At 46.1% G+C, this 15,652-nt stretch overlaps 1 protein-coding gene across 1 annotated transcript in view; it reads left to right on the top strand.

The window, feature by feature from the left end:
* Nucleotides 1-15,652, top strand: part of vps13d (vacuolar protein sorting 13 homolog D) — an 87,664-nt gene that overhangs the window by 40,483 nt on the left and 31,529 nt on the right. The window contains exons 31-39 of the mRNA XM_071203590.1: nucleotides 2,350-2,645; nucleotides 4,539-4,672; nucleotides 6,001-6,156; nucleotides 6,767-6,941; nucleotides 7,057-7,131; nucleotides 7,244-7,444; nucleotides 8,857-8,946; nucleotides 9,718-9,858; nucleotides 9,992-10,117. Coding sequence (XP_071059691.1) covers nucleotides 2,350-2,645; nucleotides 4,539-4,672; nucleotides 6,001-6,156; nucleotides 6,767-6,941; nucleotides 7,057-7,131; nucleotides 7,244-7,444; nucleotides 8,857-8,946; nucleotides 9,718-9,858; nucleotides 9,992-10,117 — 1,394 coding nt within the window. The remainder of the gene's footprint in view (nucleotides 1-2,349; nucleotides 2,646-4,538; nucleotides 4,673-6,000; nucleotides 6,157-6,766; nucleotides 6,942-7,056; nucleotides 7,132-7,243; nucleotides 7,445-8,856; nucleotides 8,947-9,717; nucleotides 9,859-9,991; nucleotides 10,118-15,652) is intronic.

Genomic DNA, 15,652 nt, shown 5'->3' with positions numbered 1-15,652 from the left:
AGGATCACATATGAGAGAATGCTGTTCATCGACTACAGTTCAGCTTTCAACACCATTGTGCCCTCCAAGCTGGTCATCAAGCTCAGAGACCTCGGCTCAACAGCACCCTCTGTGATTGGATCCTGAACATCCTGACAGGCAGACCCCAGGCAGTGCATCCTCAACACCGGAGCCCCTCAAGGCTGCGTGCTCAGCCCTCTCCTCTACTCCCTGTTCACACACGACTGCGTGGCCACACACAGCTCCAACACCATCATGAAGTTTGCTCACGACACGACCGCCATCGGCCTGATCACCCACGGCAACGAGACGGCGTACAGAGAGGAGGTCGAAAACCTGACATCTTGGTGCCAGGATACCAACCTCCATCTCAACGTCAGCAAAACCAAGGAGCTGATTGTGGACTACAGGAAGCAGCAGGGAGAGGGACACGCCCCCATCACCATCAATGGGACTGCGGTGGAGAGAGGCAGCAGCTTCAGGTTCCTCCATGTCCTCATCACTGAGGACCTGAGATGGACTCATCACTGAGGACCTGAGATGGACTCATCACTGAGGACCTGAGATGGACTCATCACTGAGGACCTGACATGGACTCATCACTGAGGACCTGAGATGGACTCATCACTGAGGACCTGACATGGACTCATCACTGAGGACCTGAGATGGACTCATCACTGAGGACCTGAGATGGACTCATCACTGAGGACCTGAGATGGACTCATCACTGAGGACCTGACATGGACTCATCACTGAGGACCTGAGATGGACTCATCACTGAGGACCTGACATGGACTCATCACTGAGGACCTGACATGGACTCTTCACTGAGGACCTGACATGGACTCTTCACACCACCACCATCACCAAAACAGCTCGATAACGGCTCTTCTTCCTCCGCAGGCTGAGGAGGTTCAACATGGACTCCAGGATACTCTGCAACTTCTACAGGTGCTCCATAGAGAGCATCCTGACCTTCTACAGGTGCTCCATAGAGAGGATCCTGACCTTCTACAGGTGCTCCATAGAGAGCATCCTGACCTTCTACAGGTGCTCCATAGAGAGCATCCTGACCTTCTACAGGTGCACCATAGAGAGGATGCTGACCTTCTACAGGTGCACCATAGAGAGGATCCTGACCTTCTACAGGTGCTCCATAGAGAGGATCCTGACCTTCTACAGGTGCTCCATAGAGAGGATCCTGACCTTCTACAGGTGCTCCATAGAGAGGGTCCTGACCTTCTACAGGTGCTCCATAGAGAGGGTCCTGACCTTCTACAGGTGCTCCATAGAGAGGGTCCTGACCTTCTACAGGTGCTCCATAGAGAGGGTCCTGACCTTCTACAGGTGCTCCATAGAGAGCATCCTGACCTTCTACAGGTGCTCCATAGAGAGGATCCTGACCTTCTACAGGTGCTCCATAGAGAGCATCCTGACCTTCTACAGGTGCTCCATAGAGAGGGTCCTGACCTTCTACAGGTGCTCCATAGAGAGGGTCCTGACCTTCTACAGGTGCTCCATAGAGAGGGTCCTGACCTTCTACAGGTGCTCCATAGAGAGGGTCCTGACCTTCTACAGGTGCTCCATAGAGAGGGTCCTGACCTTCTACAGGTGCTCCATAGAGAGGGTCCTGACCTTCTACAGGTGCTCCATAGAGAGCATCCTGTCTGGCTGCATCATGGCCTGGTACGGAAGCTGCACCTCAACCGTAAGGCTTTACAGAGGGTGGTGAAAACTGCACAGAACATCACCAGGACGGAGCTGCCTCCATGGAGGACCTCTACTCCCAGCGGCTCAGGAAGAAAGCCCTCAGGATTATCAAAGACCCCCATCACCCCAGCAGCAAACTGGTCTGTCTGCTGCCATCTGGCAGAACCGCAGCATCATCCCACAGGCCATAAGACTATTAAACACCTGAACTTTTAAAGAACATCCATAAATATTCATCTGTTTGCATCTTGCAAATTATGTATCTAATATATCATATTCCATTTACTTGTATATAGTCCCCTCTGTCACTATTTCAATTGTATTTGTATTTACTTGCACTATTTTATCTGTTTTATTTGTTCTATGTCCTATATACATGTTGCACTGTTGGAGGAGCCTGTGAGCTAAGTTTAGCTACACTGAAGCTAATGTGCACACGACAATAAAGCCTTGAATTGAATCAGCTGAGCTTTCTATCACCAGCTAACGCCCTGCTGTCGCCACTGATCGGGCAGTCGATCACTATGGCAACAGTTAAAGCTTCAACGCATTGAGGCCTCCCGATGAGATGTTGAAGCCGATCAGACGGTGTTGGATGGTTAAACGTTTGTCACAAGTTGTCGGTCCACTTTCCTGCAGGTCCACGCGTGACTCCTCCTGCTTCACCGTGGTGCTGAACAACCTGAGAGTGTTTCTCATCTTCGACTGGCTGCAGCTGGTCAGAGACTTCCTGCGGGTGCCGGTGGAGAAGGTGCCAGGAGCTGCTGAGCCTGGTCAGAGCCGGCCCGGTGACGCCAGCACGGACCCGGGCCCCGCCACCACCAGCACCACCGGGGCCGTCATGCCAAAGACGGTGAAGAGCGGTGTGGTCACCAAGAGGTCCACGGTGCCCGTCACTCAGGACCGCCGCCTGGAGGTCAAGATCAACGTCACAGGTCAGAGAAGAATGTCTTTATCTGCCCATGTATTATGTGTTAGGTTTATAAATACCAATACAACAGGTTTCTTTGTGTGGGGTGTACATTGTTTTTGATAAAAAACAATGTTGCATTTTTAAATTGAACTCAAATTGCACTTTTGTTATTAAATAAGGAGTACAGTCCAGTGGCCACACCTCAGCTACGGGCATCAGCAGCACACTGGACCCTCAATGCACACTTCAGAAAGCACTTTGATAGCCACTGAGCTCAAGCACATTCAAACACTCAGCTTTAGTCTTTTTATTTATCATTTAAATGCCATTTTGATAAATGTTTCTACACATAACCTCTTAGTGAGTTAGCAGAGGAGTACCAGGAGACGGCGTTTGGTACTCACCCCACACGAAGCGTGGTGTGAATAAGTGCAGTCCTCCACAGTGTCTCCTTCACTGTCCTCTAGTTCCTCTTCTTGCATGCTAGATGATGAAGATGATGCTGCAGATGTTTAAGCCTCCCATTTGCTTTCTCCAAAGCGTGTTTCCAAAGCTGTGCCTTTCCTGAGGCATGCAGGTTGGAGCATCAAATACTAAGAAATGATCACATGACTTGAAGTCATATCAGATGTGGGAAGTAACTAAGTACACGTATTCAAGTACTGTACTGAAGTACAATGTTGAGATACTTGTACTTTGCTTGAGCATTTCTATGTTATGCTTCTGTGTACTTTTACTCCTCTACAGTTCAGAGGTACATGGTGTACTTCTACTCCACTAAATGTATGTAATACCTTTAGTTACTTCACAGATGTGGATGAATGATGTGAAATCTAACCAAGTGTTAAATCAGACTTTAGTTCCACCTGGAGTAAATCCACCAGCTACCCTGCAGTCTACAAAGTACTTCAGACTAGCTGCACCTTCACCAGCTACCCTGCAGTCTACAAAGTACTTCAGACTAGCTGCACCTTCACCAGCTACCCTGCAGTCTACAAAGTACTTCAGACTAGCTGCACCTCCACCAGCTACCCTGCAGTCTACAAAGTACTTCAGACTAGCTGCACCTCCACCAGCTACCCTGCAGTCTACAAAGTACTTCAGACTAGCTGCACCTTCACCAGCTACCCTGCAGTCTACAAAGTACTTCAGACTAGCTGCACCTTCACCAGCTTTGAGAACACTTTCATGATCAATCATTATAAAACATATATATATATTATTCTGGAATGGACCAATCTGCACAACGACTACTTTTACTGTCGCTGCTTTCACTATATTTTGATGAGAATACTTTTCTACTTTCACTTTGGACTTTTACTGTAACAGAGTATTCCTACACAATATCTGAGAACTTCTTCCTCCTCTGTCTGATTTCAAACTCTTCCATAACCCCCTGAGTAAGTTTGCAGCTGTGTGTTTCACTCCACTTTGCAGCAGCTTGACCACAGAGCGTGGTTGGCGGAGTTTTGGCACAATTCTGTTGTTCATACCGACGTTAGCGGCAGCCCCGTCTGTGCACACAGCGACCGACTCAGACGTCCTGTGAAGCCTCCTGTAAAGGCTTCACCAGTCCGTCGGTTACGGCCTGCGTGGTTCGGCCAGCCCCCAGTTCACTCAGTCCAACAACATCCGAAGATGTTTTGCAGGGAGCGAAAAGCCAACGTAGCTGCTTAACGTCTTTTGTTCTTTGGACATGTTAGTAGTTGATAAGAAACATGTGTAAAGAAATATGTGTTTTGTTTTGATGAGCTATCGGGTACGCAAAGGCGCTTAGTGACACAAGTGACGTTACGCAGTTCAAATGTTCGCCCCGCATGCCTACCTGCGTACCAGCTTTGTGCACCCCTGTGTACAATACGTTGGTTTCTGAGCTGAATGGGAGCTTCGTTTGACCAGGTGTGTGTTTCTGCAGGCACAGAGTTTGTGGTTGTGGAGGACTCGTCTTGTCTGGATACCAACGCCATCATTCTGAAGGGCACCACCGTCCTCACATACAAACCCCGCCTGCTGGACAGACCCTTCTCTGGCAGCCTCGCAGGAATAGAGGTGATCTCCAACTGTCATATTAACCCTTTAAATCAGGCAACTTTGATGGTGGTGGGGGCCACATCATTGATGTACTGGCCACTAGGGGGCGGCAGATTCACTTGGAACACACACACACACAAACAAATTCCATGTGTTGTCTGTAGTTATTAACAAATATACTAAGTCTGACATCTTCATTGACATTTTACAATCAAAGGGAACATCCCCAAACAATGGGAACATCCTCTAATAAGCTCACTAAACAAATATCAGTTCACAGACAAGTGGCATGTTTGTATTGAAGGTTATTAAACAGTGGAATAAAACTATTTTAAACTATTGGAAAGCACGGAAAATGTGTGTGCATTGAGATGAACCATTAGATGACATACACATGAAGTCCCAGACATTAGTTGTCTAACTTGAACCTAAGACACTTGTAGCCAGTCTCTGCATTCCCCTTATTCCACAATAAGGAGAATGTCAACACAGACACCTGTCAGCCCGCACTCTGCTGTTCCTCAGCACCACTCCCCCTCCCTCCCGCTGACATTATGAATGAAAAGCGTAGTAATCATAGATAACACGGCAGGGTCCGTGACAGTTTGTTTTCATCTGATTTAAAAAAAACAAAGTCTTGGTTTTAAGAATATTAAACTTGTTTCGCCAAATTCAGATGATAAATACAACTTTTAAGCTTGTAAAGGCATAATTACAAGAGGCAACTTAACGTCTCAGCAGGCATAACAACAGCCGGTGTTTCTTGTGAGCAATACACAATACACACAAATGCGTCACAGATTATTTTGCGGTATTTGAAATCATCTACGCAGCTCGCGACGTAACTATTTTTTTATTAATTACGTTGTTTATAAATTAATCTGAGGGCCGCAAAAAGAGGAGGTGGGGGCCGCATGCGGCCCGCGGGCCGCCATTTGCCCATCCCTTCTTTAAATATTCTAACATCCTGCTGAGAGACAGCTAGTGTTACCTGCTACCAATCATCAAAATATCCCCTACTTAATCAAATAGATGAAGAATTAACTGAAATCTGTGCGGTTATTGATCTGCTAAAATGTACAACTTTAACTTGCCACTTATACAAACAATATTATTATTTCTACACAAGATAAGTCATTTTAAGTATGGATTGTGTTACTGCCATACCACTCTCCATGCTACTCCGACCCTTGATTGGGTGAGTTCAGTGCATAGTGGTATTGTGACTTTAGTATGTAATATGGGATAGGTAAACACTGCATTAGGACAATGAGGGCTATTATTACTAACTGACTATTCAGAACCCAAGGTGAAGCTTTGACCTTGAGGAGTCCTGTCCCCCCCAGGTGTTCTCGTGTCGGCTGGGCAGTGAGCAGGAAACAGCGCTGTCCATTATCGACCCAGTCAACATTCAGGTGGAGCTGTGTGGCAGCCCCACATACCAGAGCAGCTCGGGTCTACTGGACGCCTTCAACGTGGAGGACATCCCCCCCCTGCTGGAGGTCCGGATCGCACACAACCACAATTGGCTATGCAATGATGTTACTGGTGATGGTGCAATGGTTAATACAGCTTCTCCCAGTGTCTGATGGGATAGGCTCTCACCCTGTAGATAGCAGCTCAGCTAAAGGATGGGTGTGTGGATGGGACATGTAAGCATGTATGTGGGAAAGTGTGGTCACTGAACTCTCCACCTGACACATCCAAAGTGTTCCATCGTTCTACGTGTATGAACAAGCCTTACTGTTCCTTTCACAACATGTTTACTCCTCGCTCATTGTAAATGTCTAACAGCTTTATTTGTTAACACCATCTTTTTACCAGTACGTTTTAAATCGTTGCATGGTTTTCAAAGAGTACCCATGTTAGTATTTTATTTCCATAAAGTTGTTAAAATTATGTGCCCATAATGCAACAGTGTCTTTCATTAGACTACCCCTGCCGGTCAGATGTCCACATGTCTCAAACAGGTGAATCATGTTCTCAGTCAAAACAAAACACAGAGGATATAAACAGCTGTTCCGCAGGATGACTTCTGCTCCCCATCACTAGTGACGTGACTTTGTGAAGCGGCTGGATTGCCCCTTAAACACTTTGTTGTTTCTGTTGCAGATTCAGTTTCCTACTCTGGACATTCGTCTTTCCTACAACGACATTCAGCTCTTCTTGGCAATCGCCAGGTCCATCCCGACCTCCAGCTCTGCGCTGCCCTCTGACTGTGAAAGCAGCACTGAGCCTGCAGCTACACCCAAGGACCTCTTCAGGCAGAAGACCGAGGCCCTCATAGGTCATGACGAGTGATTTTCAGTCCCCAAAGGGACCGAGTACTGGGTTATGTTGATGTTCAGTAACAGTGATGTGCACCATGCTTTACTTTCTGAATGTTTGTGTTGTCTACGCAGCGGGCCAGCTGACCCATTTACAAGACCTTGGCTTCAGGAAAGAGGATTGCAAACGAGCCCTGATCCACTGTAAAGGTGGGTCAGACCTTGAACACGTTCCACACAGCTGGTGACCAGACAGGAGACCCTAGTCTCTTCATCATTATTGAATGAGCGCTTTATAAAGACATGATTATTCGTCCCTCAGGCCAGCTGGACCAGGCTGCCACGTGGCTGCTAGAGAATGCTGAGAGCATGGCAGGCCATGCCAGAGCCCGGGCCAACTCTGCCTCCAGCAGCCACTCTGCTCCTCTGTCGGGGGTGGAGGTGAAGGCTGAGAGTGTGTGCATCTGCTTCATCGACGACTGCCTGGACTGTGACATCCCACTGGCTGAGCTCACCTTCTCCAGTGAGTGAGTGAGTGAGTGAGTGAGTGAGTGAGTGAGTGAGTGAGTGAGTGAGTGAGTGAGTGAGTGAGTGAGTGAGTGAGTGAGTGAGTGAGTGAGTGAGTGAGTGAGTGAGTGAGTGAGTGAGTGAGTGAGTGAGTGAGTGAGTGAGTGAGTGAGTGAGTGAGTGAGTGAGTGAGTGAGTGAGTGAGTGTGTATGGGCTCAGAACAGTCTCATAATACACACATGCACACAGAAGGACTCACACTTGTGTTTATATAATATAAAGGCTTGTATTTGCGTGCATTTCCTGTTCGGAAAGTGGCGCTGTACTGAGAGTGGAGGTGTCCTGAGATTAGCTCCATGGACCCGTCAGCTCCGGACTGCGCAAAATGCGTACATGAAGCGCTACGTCATGAACGCAATAAATCTACCCTCGTGGGGGCGCGCTCATGTGATTGGCTTAGAATTGAGGAGACATCTGATTGGATATAGATAGAACAAATTACAAGTACGAATCGGCTGAGCGTCAGGGGAGTCTCAACAACACCCACACAGGAATGCACAGCGATCCGTGCACAGGAAGCGGGTTGTGTTGCAGGTGCAGCGGTTTTAAACGGAAAACTAATATGTGAGGATCAAAAATACACATGTAAAACTTTTTTCTGTATTTGGATTGTATTTACATGAATATGAAACGGAACACATTTGAGTGTGCTTTGAAAAACACAAGTGTGAATCCTTCTGTGTGCACGTGTGTATTATGAGACTGCTCTGAGCCCATGAGTGTTGCAGTAGAACATTCCACTGTGGCCCCTGGTGCTCGCGCTTCTGTGCGTGCTCTATAGTGCCCGTAACGTGTTCACTGGAGTCCAGCACCTCGGCACCCCCACTCAAAAGACCTCCCCGCGCCTCTGAACCCTGCCGTGATTCAATGCAATATTATGTCCCAAACCCCATCAAGCATTATGTCTGAAACAGTCTGGAGCTCAAGCGCTTTCTCTCTCGCAGGTTTAGCACACGGACAGTACCTTTTTATATCCGGCTTCTTTACACATATTCTCTCCAGTACAGCGTTGGCTCTGAGTGTTAGCGATGCTCCAAAACACGTCACACATTGTTTCTGATGCAGCACGTAGCTTGACGTGTTCTTTATTCAGTGTTTACTGACGGAGTAAAGCTGTTAGAGATGTGGGTAAGGAGGAAAAGAGAGGGTTGTATGTTCAGACACTTTGTGAGTCTCCTTACACACCAAGGACACATACTTATGTATAAAAGACATAAAAAGTGCATTTTGCATAATAGGTGACCTTAGAAACTAGCTAAAGGTCACCACAAGGCACACAACACACCGTGATTGTTATTATCTGAATTACATAATTTAGTAGATAATAAATGATTGTATAGATGAAGTTTCGTCGTTCTCTGTTGCAGGGCTCTATGTGCTGCAGCGCATCGGTTCCACGCAGGAAGGCAACGCCAGCTTCACTTTGTCAGGAGACTACTTCAACAGAGAATTGTCAGGTAATAACATTTACTTTGTGTTGCTTTTTGTTTGTTTCATGATATGTTGAACATATCTTACAGAGCTCAGCTCCTCGTATGTTCAATGATGTCGAACCAAAAACATTTAGCGTTCACATCCATTCCAATGGCAGTGTATTAAAGTGAGGGATTACACCAGGTAACAGCATTGTGACATATATGAGCAATACGCAAACGGCATTGGATTCATAGATTGGAAATGTTGAAGTGAATGAGAGGGCGTATCTCAGTTCAACGCTGTAGGGCGGTAAACACGAGGTCCACTGGTCTCTCTGGAATTCACTGTTGAATCGAATAAACACAACGTTTATATACTTTCACTGCTTTATTGAGCTCGCACAGAATTGACCGCCATCCTCCACAACTTCCACAGACTTCACCATACTGCGCATGCGCCACACAGGTCAAAGGGCAAACTCCTCCCCACAAAGCACATTGTACAGGGGATGAACCTGTTAACATTCAGCATGGATTAGATTAGTAATTTGTGTGTGTGTGTGTGTGTGTGTGTGTGTGTGTGTGTGTGTGTGTGTGTGTGTGTGTGTGTGTGTGTGTGTGTGTGTGTGTGTGTGTGTGTGTGTGTGTGTGTGTGTGTGTGTGTGTGTGTGTGTGTGTGTGTGTGTGTGTGTGGTGTGTGTGTGTGTGTGTGTGTGTGTGTGTGTGTGGTGTGTGTGTGTGTGTGTGTGTGTGTGTGTGTGTGTGTGTGTGTGTGTGTGTGTGTGTGTGTGTGTGTGTGTGTGTGTGTGTCAGGCTGGGAGCCCTTCATCGAGCCCTGGCCCTGCTTCCTCTCCTGGCAGCAGCAGGCCGCTGGCCGTATCCACCCTCCACGTTTTAAGATGGGAATTCGAGCCAAGCAGAGACTGGACGTCAACATCACTTCTGTCCTGTTGGGTGAGTAAAAGCTGAAACATGGTTCTGTACACCTTGCACAGCTGGCTCGCAGCCGGCTCGCAGCCGGCTCGCAGCTGGCTGCACGACTGAGGTTTCTGGGGTTCTGATGATTACGATTGTTTTGTCTTTTCAGAACAATATAACACCACCAAAAGCTCATGGATAGCTGACTACTGTAAGGAGGAGGAACAGACCCCCCAGTCTTCACCCCCCCAGCCCTGGATGGGCTCCTCAGTCGACCCACCTAGCTTTGTACAGAGTGAGTACTAGCTACACACTGTAGTAACAAGAAATCACTGCAAATTAAAGAAGCCGATTTCATTGATGGCTATCTATAAAAAAGTGTCTCTTTTATAGATATATTATTTCTGAAGAGACGGTGACAGGGTAGCAAAGTGGCCTGTGTGTGTATCAAAGCCTGATGTGTGTTCTACTGCTGTGCCATAGATCTGTAATATTGTTAGAGTACATCAGTAAGCCCCCTGGTGACTGGGGTGTTGAAAGTAATCGTTTCTACGATGCATCGCGATGCAGACGTGGATGATTCTGCATCGATGCAGTGACCGAACATAATCGGTTATCGCGTAGTAAAGTTGCTTCCTGACTTTCCGGCCGCGGCTTTACAATAACGTATTTTTTTCTGTCACTTGAATATCAAATCGGTCGGTGACGCAGAGATCAGGGAACAGACGTGACAGCGGCACAGCAACACCAAACACGGAGCAGTCTGCTTTATCCGCCAACACAAGAACACCAGTCCAGAACCAGCAGCAGAAGGACCCGCTCTGAATCACTCCGTGTCGCTGCGGCTCAGGGATTTATGTTTTTCAAACATAATCGCGTTACAATCATGTCAGGTTTTTGGTGGATTTAATCAAGTCTTGGATTGCAGAGTATGAATGTCCTCTTGCTATTTTCAGAAGATACATACTCTCCGTTCCTCCAAGCCCCGCCCCCTCCCTGAAAACAATGAGTGACAGGCTGATAGTGACCCGATAGGAACTTTATTATTCACTTAATCACTGATTGAGATGATGAAGCTAACTTAGTCTCATACATCCATGGGATTCATGTACCAGACAGACAGAGGATGTGAGTGTGCACCCACATGCACTATTTTAGTGCATTTATTTGTACTCCTGTTGTCTGCTGTGTTCAGACTCACGTCCTGTGTGTGATGCCTCATTCAGGACCTTCAGTGTCCTTTCTTAACAGAAGACCGTTGCTAAGCTGCAGCTAGACTGCAGAAGCATTAGCTTTTTGTTTTTGAGGAAGGAACAATTTCACACACAGATATAGGGAGGCTAGACCTACACAATTCATTTATTATGGTTTATAAATTAATGCCAAGACATTTATGTTATTGATTTCTGAAGCACTCTCTATATTATCTTACTGCATGTATGCATTGATGAAAAAGAAGCCATGTGCAGTAATGTAGAACATTGAGGTTGCAACGCATTGGTATGAATCGTGATGCACCGGGATATCGAACCGAATGGTGAGACCAGTGAAGATGCACAGCCCTACTGGTGACACACTCCTTCATCACCATAAACACACACACTCTACTTTATTTTGACTTAATCCCCCACAAACCACTCTGTTGCCACAAATAATCCTTAGGTTTGTAGTTTGAGTAACATTTATTAAAACAATAACTATTTATTGGTGAGGTGTCTTTAAAGATGTACTTCTTCAGTTGGAGCCCACTTGGATCTGAGCCTCAGAATGAGGATATTTTACAAATCACTCCCCTTTAAGACCGGAATGTCTACAAGCAGAAGATGGCGTCTTTTTCACATGAATATTCCAGCCAATCTCTGTCTTGAAACCGTGAGCTGCAAAATGAGCGCCTCACCCCACTAGACAGGCGAGTGGAGTACTTTTTTAAATATACCTGGGCAGGCTCTGTTTTGCTGGCTGCTCCGCCTCCGTGGGCGAGGCGGGCACAGCCGGGCAATGTTCTGATGTCCATCACTGACTGCTGTGTAAGCGCCTTGCAGATGGCGAACGCGTAGCGGCACAGGTCACGCGCACCTGACATAATAACGTTACTTACCGTTTAAATTGACCAAATAAATGCAGCAGACAATGTTATTTAACCACAATTACAATTTATTTTACTTCAACTATATTCTTATTATTATTTGTATTACTACTACTATTATTATTGTTATTATATATGTAATATTTTTCACTTTAATTTTTTTTTTTTTTTTCACTTTTCATTTTTCAAATGAGGGTGCATAACGGCTCACCCTTATGCACCCCTGTAGCACCGGGCCTGAGCAGAAGCTCTGGTAAGGATTCTTATTGTGTGTGTGTGTGTGTGAACAAGCAGCAAGGACACACACACACGGAACAGTTGGTTTATGTTTCTATTATTCATATCTGAAGTTAACAACCCAATAAATACCACGGAGGAAACGGAAACACTGAAAATACGAGCGCAGGCAAAGATCCCTCCGCATTACGCCCTCATCATGAAATGAAAGCTTTATCGTTGTCTGAGGTCAGAATGATTATATATTATAGGTCTATATATGTTGATACAAAGCTAGGCTACTGCTGCTGTTCCTCTGAGTCTGAGAAAGACACACGTTGTCGGGATAATTAAGCTCCGTGTTTTGATATGAAGCCGGCGTTCAGGATGGTGTGGATAGGGAGGAAAGACGTTATGCCATCGTAGTTTGCTCGTCCGTTACTCGCTCTGAAGGATCCATACTTTGCATTTCCTGCCCGACCAAATGAACTTAATGACCAGGCTCCGCTCTGAATGAAGTCTGAGGCGGTGTCAGGCTGACGCGTCATAGCACATGCAGCGCGCGGATGAAGCTTCTTTATGTTTTATATTTATATATATTATTTTTTATATTATTATTATTTTTTAGACGAATGAAAAATGGCCCGATTAACACTTTATTAGTCGACTAGTGATTAGTTGACTAATAGGGGGCAGCCCTAAAGCTGAACACAAAGCTGAGAATAGAAAAGAGGTGAAGCATGAATGGCACTATGTTTAAACCTGAACCTTGCTTTGCAGCTCCAGAATGGGGATGATGTGTGTGTGTCTGCATGTGTGTGTGTCTGCATGTGTGTGTGTGCAGTAACTCTCTCTCTCTGCTATCAGGTGCTCCTCTTGCTCACCTTAGAACTAGGAGCTCAGCCACCCTGACCTGCCTCGAGCAGCACATTCTCTCCAGAGGTACAGTTCAGAGTTTAGCATCGGGCAGCAGCACGTTCACTGTCAACGCTCTCATCCAGACATCATCACTTCTTCCCCATGGCTGCTGTGACATGAGGCAATACAGACCTGTAGTGCGGATCCATCAAAAGGAGTCACGGGGCAAATGCTGTCGCATGTGAAGACCCTGGGGTTTAGAAGTTAGGACGGGACCACGCACTACAGTACATTCAGAAATCAGAGTTACATTATAAAAAACTATTAAAACAAACTATTATAACATTAAAATATATTACATGATATATTGATATACCAAAAAAACGTTGATCATTATAATATGATACAGCTTTCCATCTGGAGCCCACCTGGACCCGCGTTGCTCTCCTCCCTTGTTTCCCGCCGTCTGAACTGTGGCATTTATAGGTTTAAAAAAATGGTCCTACAAAGGAAAGTTTTATTATATGTTTCAGCCTCCAAGTGAACACAGGTTTATTTACCAAATCAAAAGATAGAATGAGCGGGAATATTCTCTGCAATTTTGGATTATTTGCTAGTGCCTAAACATAGACATAAACCAGGGCATTATCTTTGCATATGATGCAAATTGTTTTACATCAGTCATCATCATAAAAAGAAGTATTTTAAAGCACTCACTTTGAAACAAAGTGTTGGAAACACAAATGCCTCAAATTTAAAGAAAGCAAGTTATGATTTAAAATGTGTTTTAAGTACCAATGGTTCCATTGACTCAACATGTCAGAACCAGAGGTCGCGTTAACCAAATATTTTCCTTCTATGACAGATTTTTTTTAACAACGACGGAAAAATCTGAAAGCTGTCCGTCATTTTGACAGATTAGAACAAACTCGGAACTGCGCCAAAGTTTCCCCGCAGCGCGGCTCCGGTGTTATGCCTGCCCTCCAAAAAGGAAATGATACCGTTTCCAAACCTAACTGTGCCGTACAGATCATTGAAATGTCTGCGAGTGTTTGCTTTACGCTGTGTGCGCTCCCGCGAGGTGCCGTGGGCATGCATAACACGGCGCTAACAGTTCACAGCGACCCTGGAATTGATTCTATATCTAGCCGAAAATCCCACTACATATTCATATGTCTCACTCGTAAGAGAGAGTAACCGCAGACGTCACGCTTACGTCGGAGGGGGGTGAGATTAACCTGAGCTAACAGTTAAAGGCAAGTACGGCAAATGAAAGTCGTAACAAGCAGTAGCGCTGAGCAAAGTGACTCGAACGCAAACACACACTTATAAAAAGAACACACATTATAAAGTCAGGCAACACTAACCAGGCTTAGTGTGATTCTGTTTATTTGTACCTTACTTTGACCATCCGTTCGCTGTCACTGATCATTGTGGAGAGCAGACAGACGTTTTGTATTATAGCAGCTATGGGATGGAATCAATACGTGGGCTGCACAGGTTGTCATGTCCGACAATTAGAATCATAATGAAAAATACGCTGGTAAAATGTACCTGTAGAAAACGGCTTATGCCACAATAGGATAGCAACAAGTAGTCAAGTTATAGTCAGTTTAGCTTCGGTTGCTATGCCAACATCACCCATTTTATACCAGAGAAACTTTCATAACAGCGTTGTGATGCCAAACAGCGTCAATTCAGACTGACACACATTCACTTAGGCTAAGGGGACTGGGGATATGCATCAGCTGCTTGTGTGAGTCGGACAGTGAGTACTTTAGAGCGGCCGCTGCAGTGTGAGCTAACCGGGAGCTAACGGGAGAATAAACTCCCGTGGACGAGCAGCACTGCAGCGGTCGGTAAATGCCGCTGAAACACATTAATAAACAATGAACCACGGTTCATTGTTTATTAATGCACTCTGGAGAAAAGTATATAAAAGGTATAAGGTTGGAGAAGTTGTTGTTTAATTTAATCTGGCTTCGTATGATTCAAAGCAACACGATCATCGACCTGACGCAGTCCCCCATTGTTGTTGTAGTTAGCGCCGTTGGGGAGAAAATCAGTGACGTCATGACGCAGCAGCGACAGCACCAGTCGGGCTCTGGGCGGTGTGAACAAAACGGAGGCTGAAAAGAGAAACTGGTTCCGAACCAGAAAAGCTCTAGCACGGAGCTGGAACGGGGAGCGCGTTGGTGTGAACGGGGCAGGACTCTCTCCCCGCCCCCCAAGTAGAGGACACTCTATTCAGCAGTGTGTGGCTGCCGCTACACATCACAGCTGTTTGACTGTACACTCAGTGGTGCTCATGGTTACGGTAGTAATTACTCATTATTCTAAACAATATTAAGGATTGAAGGACCATTTATTGTTGTTCTTCAACACAGGGTTGCTAAAGGAGATCCATGAGTAAACCATGGGAAAGCAGAAGAGAACCTAAACCGTAGCATTCCATGAGTTCTCTGGGCAGATCATTCGGCTGGCCTCTTTAAGTGTAACATCCAACACCAGGGAAACACTGGCCCTCCACTTAAACGTGTGTGATGCACACACACTGTTCCTCCTGCTGTTCCTCCGCCTTGCTTCTGTCCTGCTCCAAGCATCCTCAGCAGCCGCTGGAGCCAGGTCTCAGCAGTGGAGCAATATGTATTCAGATGATAGCCTGCCTCG

This window comes from Pseudochaenichthys georgianus, chromosome 7 (genome assembly GCF_902827115.2).
Source record: "Pseudochaenichthys georgianus chromosome 7, fPseGeo1.2, whole genome shotgun sequence".
NCBI classification, from domain to species: domain Eukaryota; kingdom Metazoa; phylum Chordata; class Actinopteri; order Perciformes; family Channichthyidae; genus Pseudochaenichthys; species Pseudochaenichthys georgianus.
Note: the sequence above shows the minus strand (reverse complement) of the source record. Positions and strands in the feature narration are given on the sequence as shown.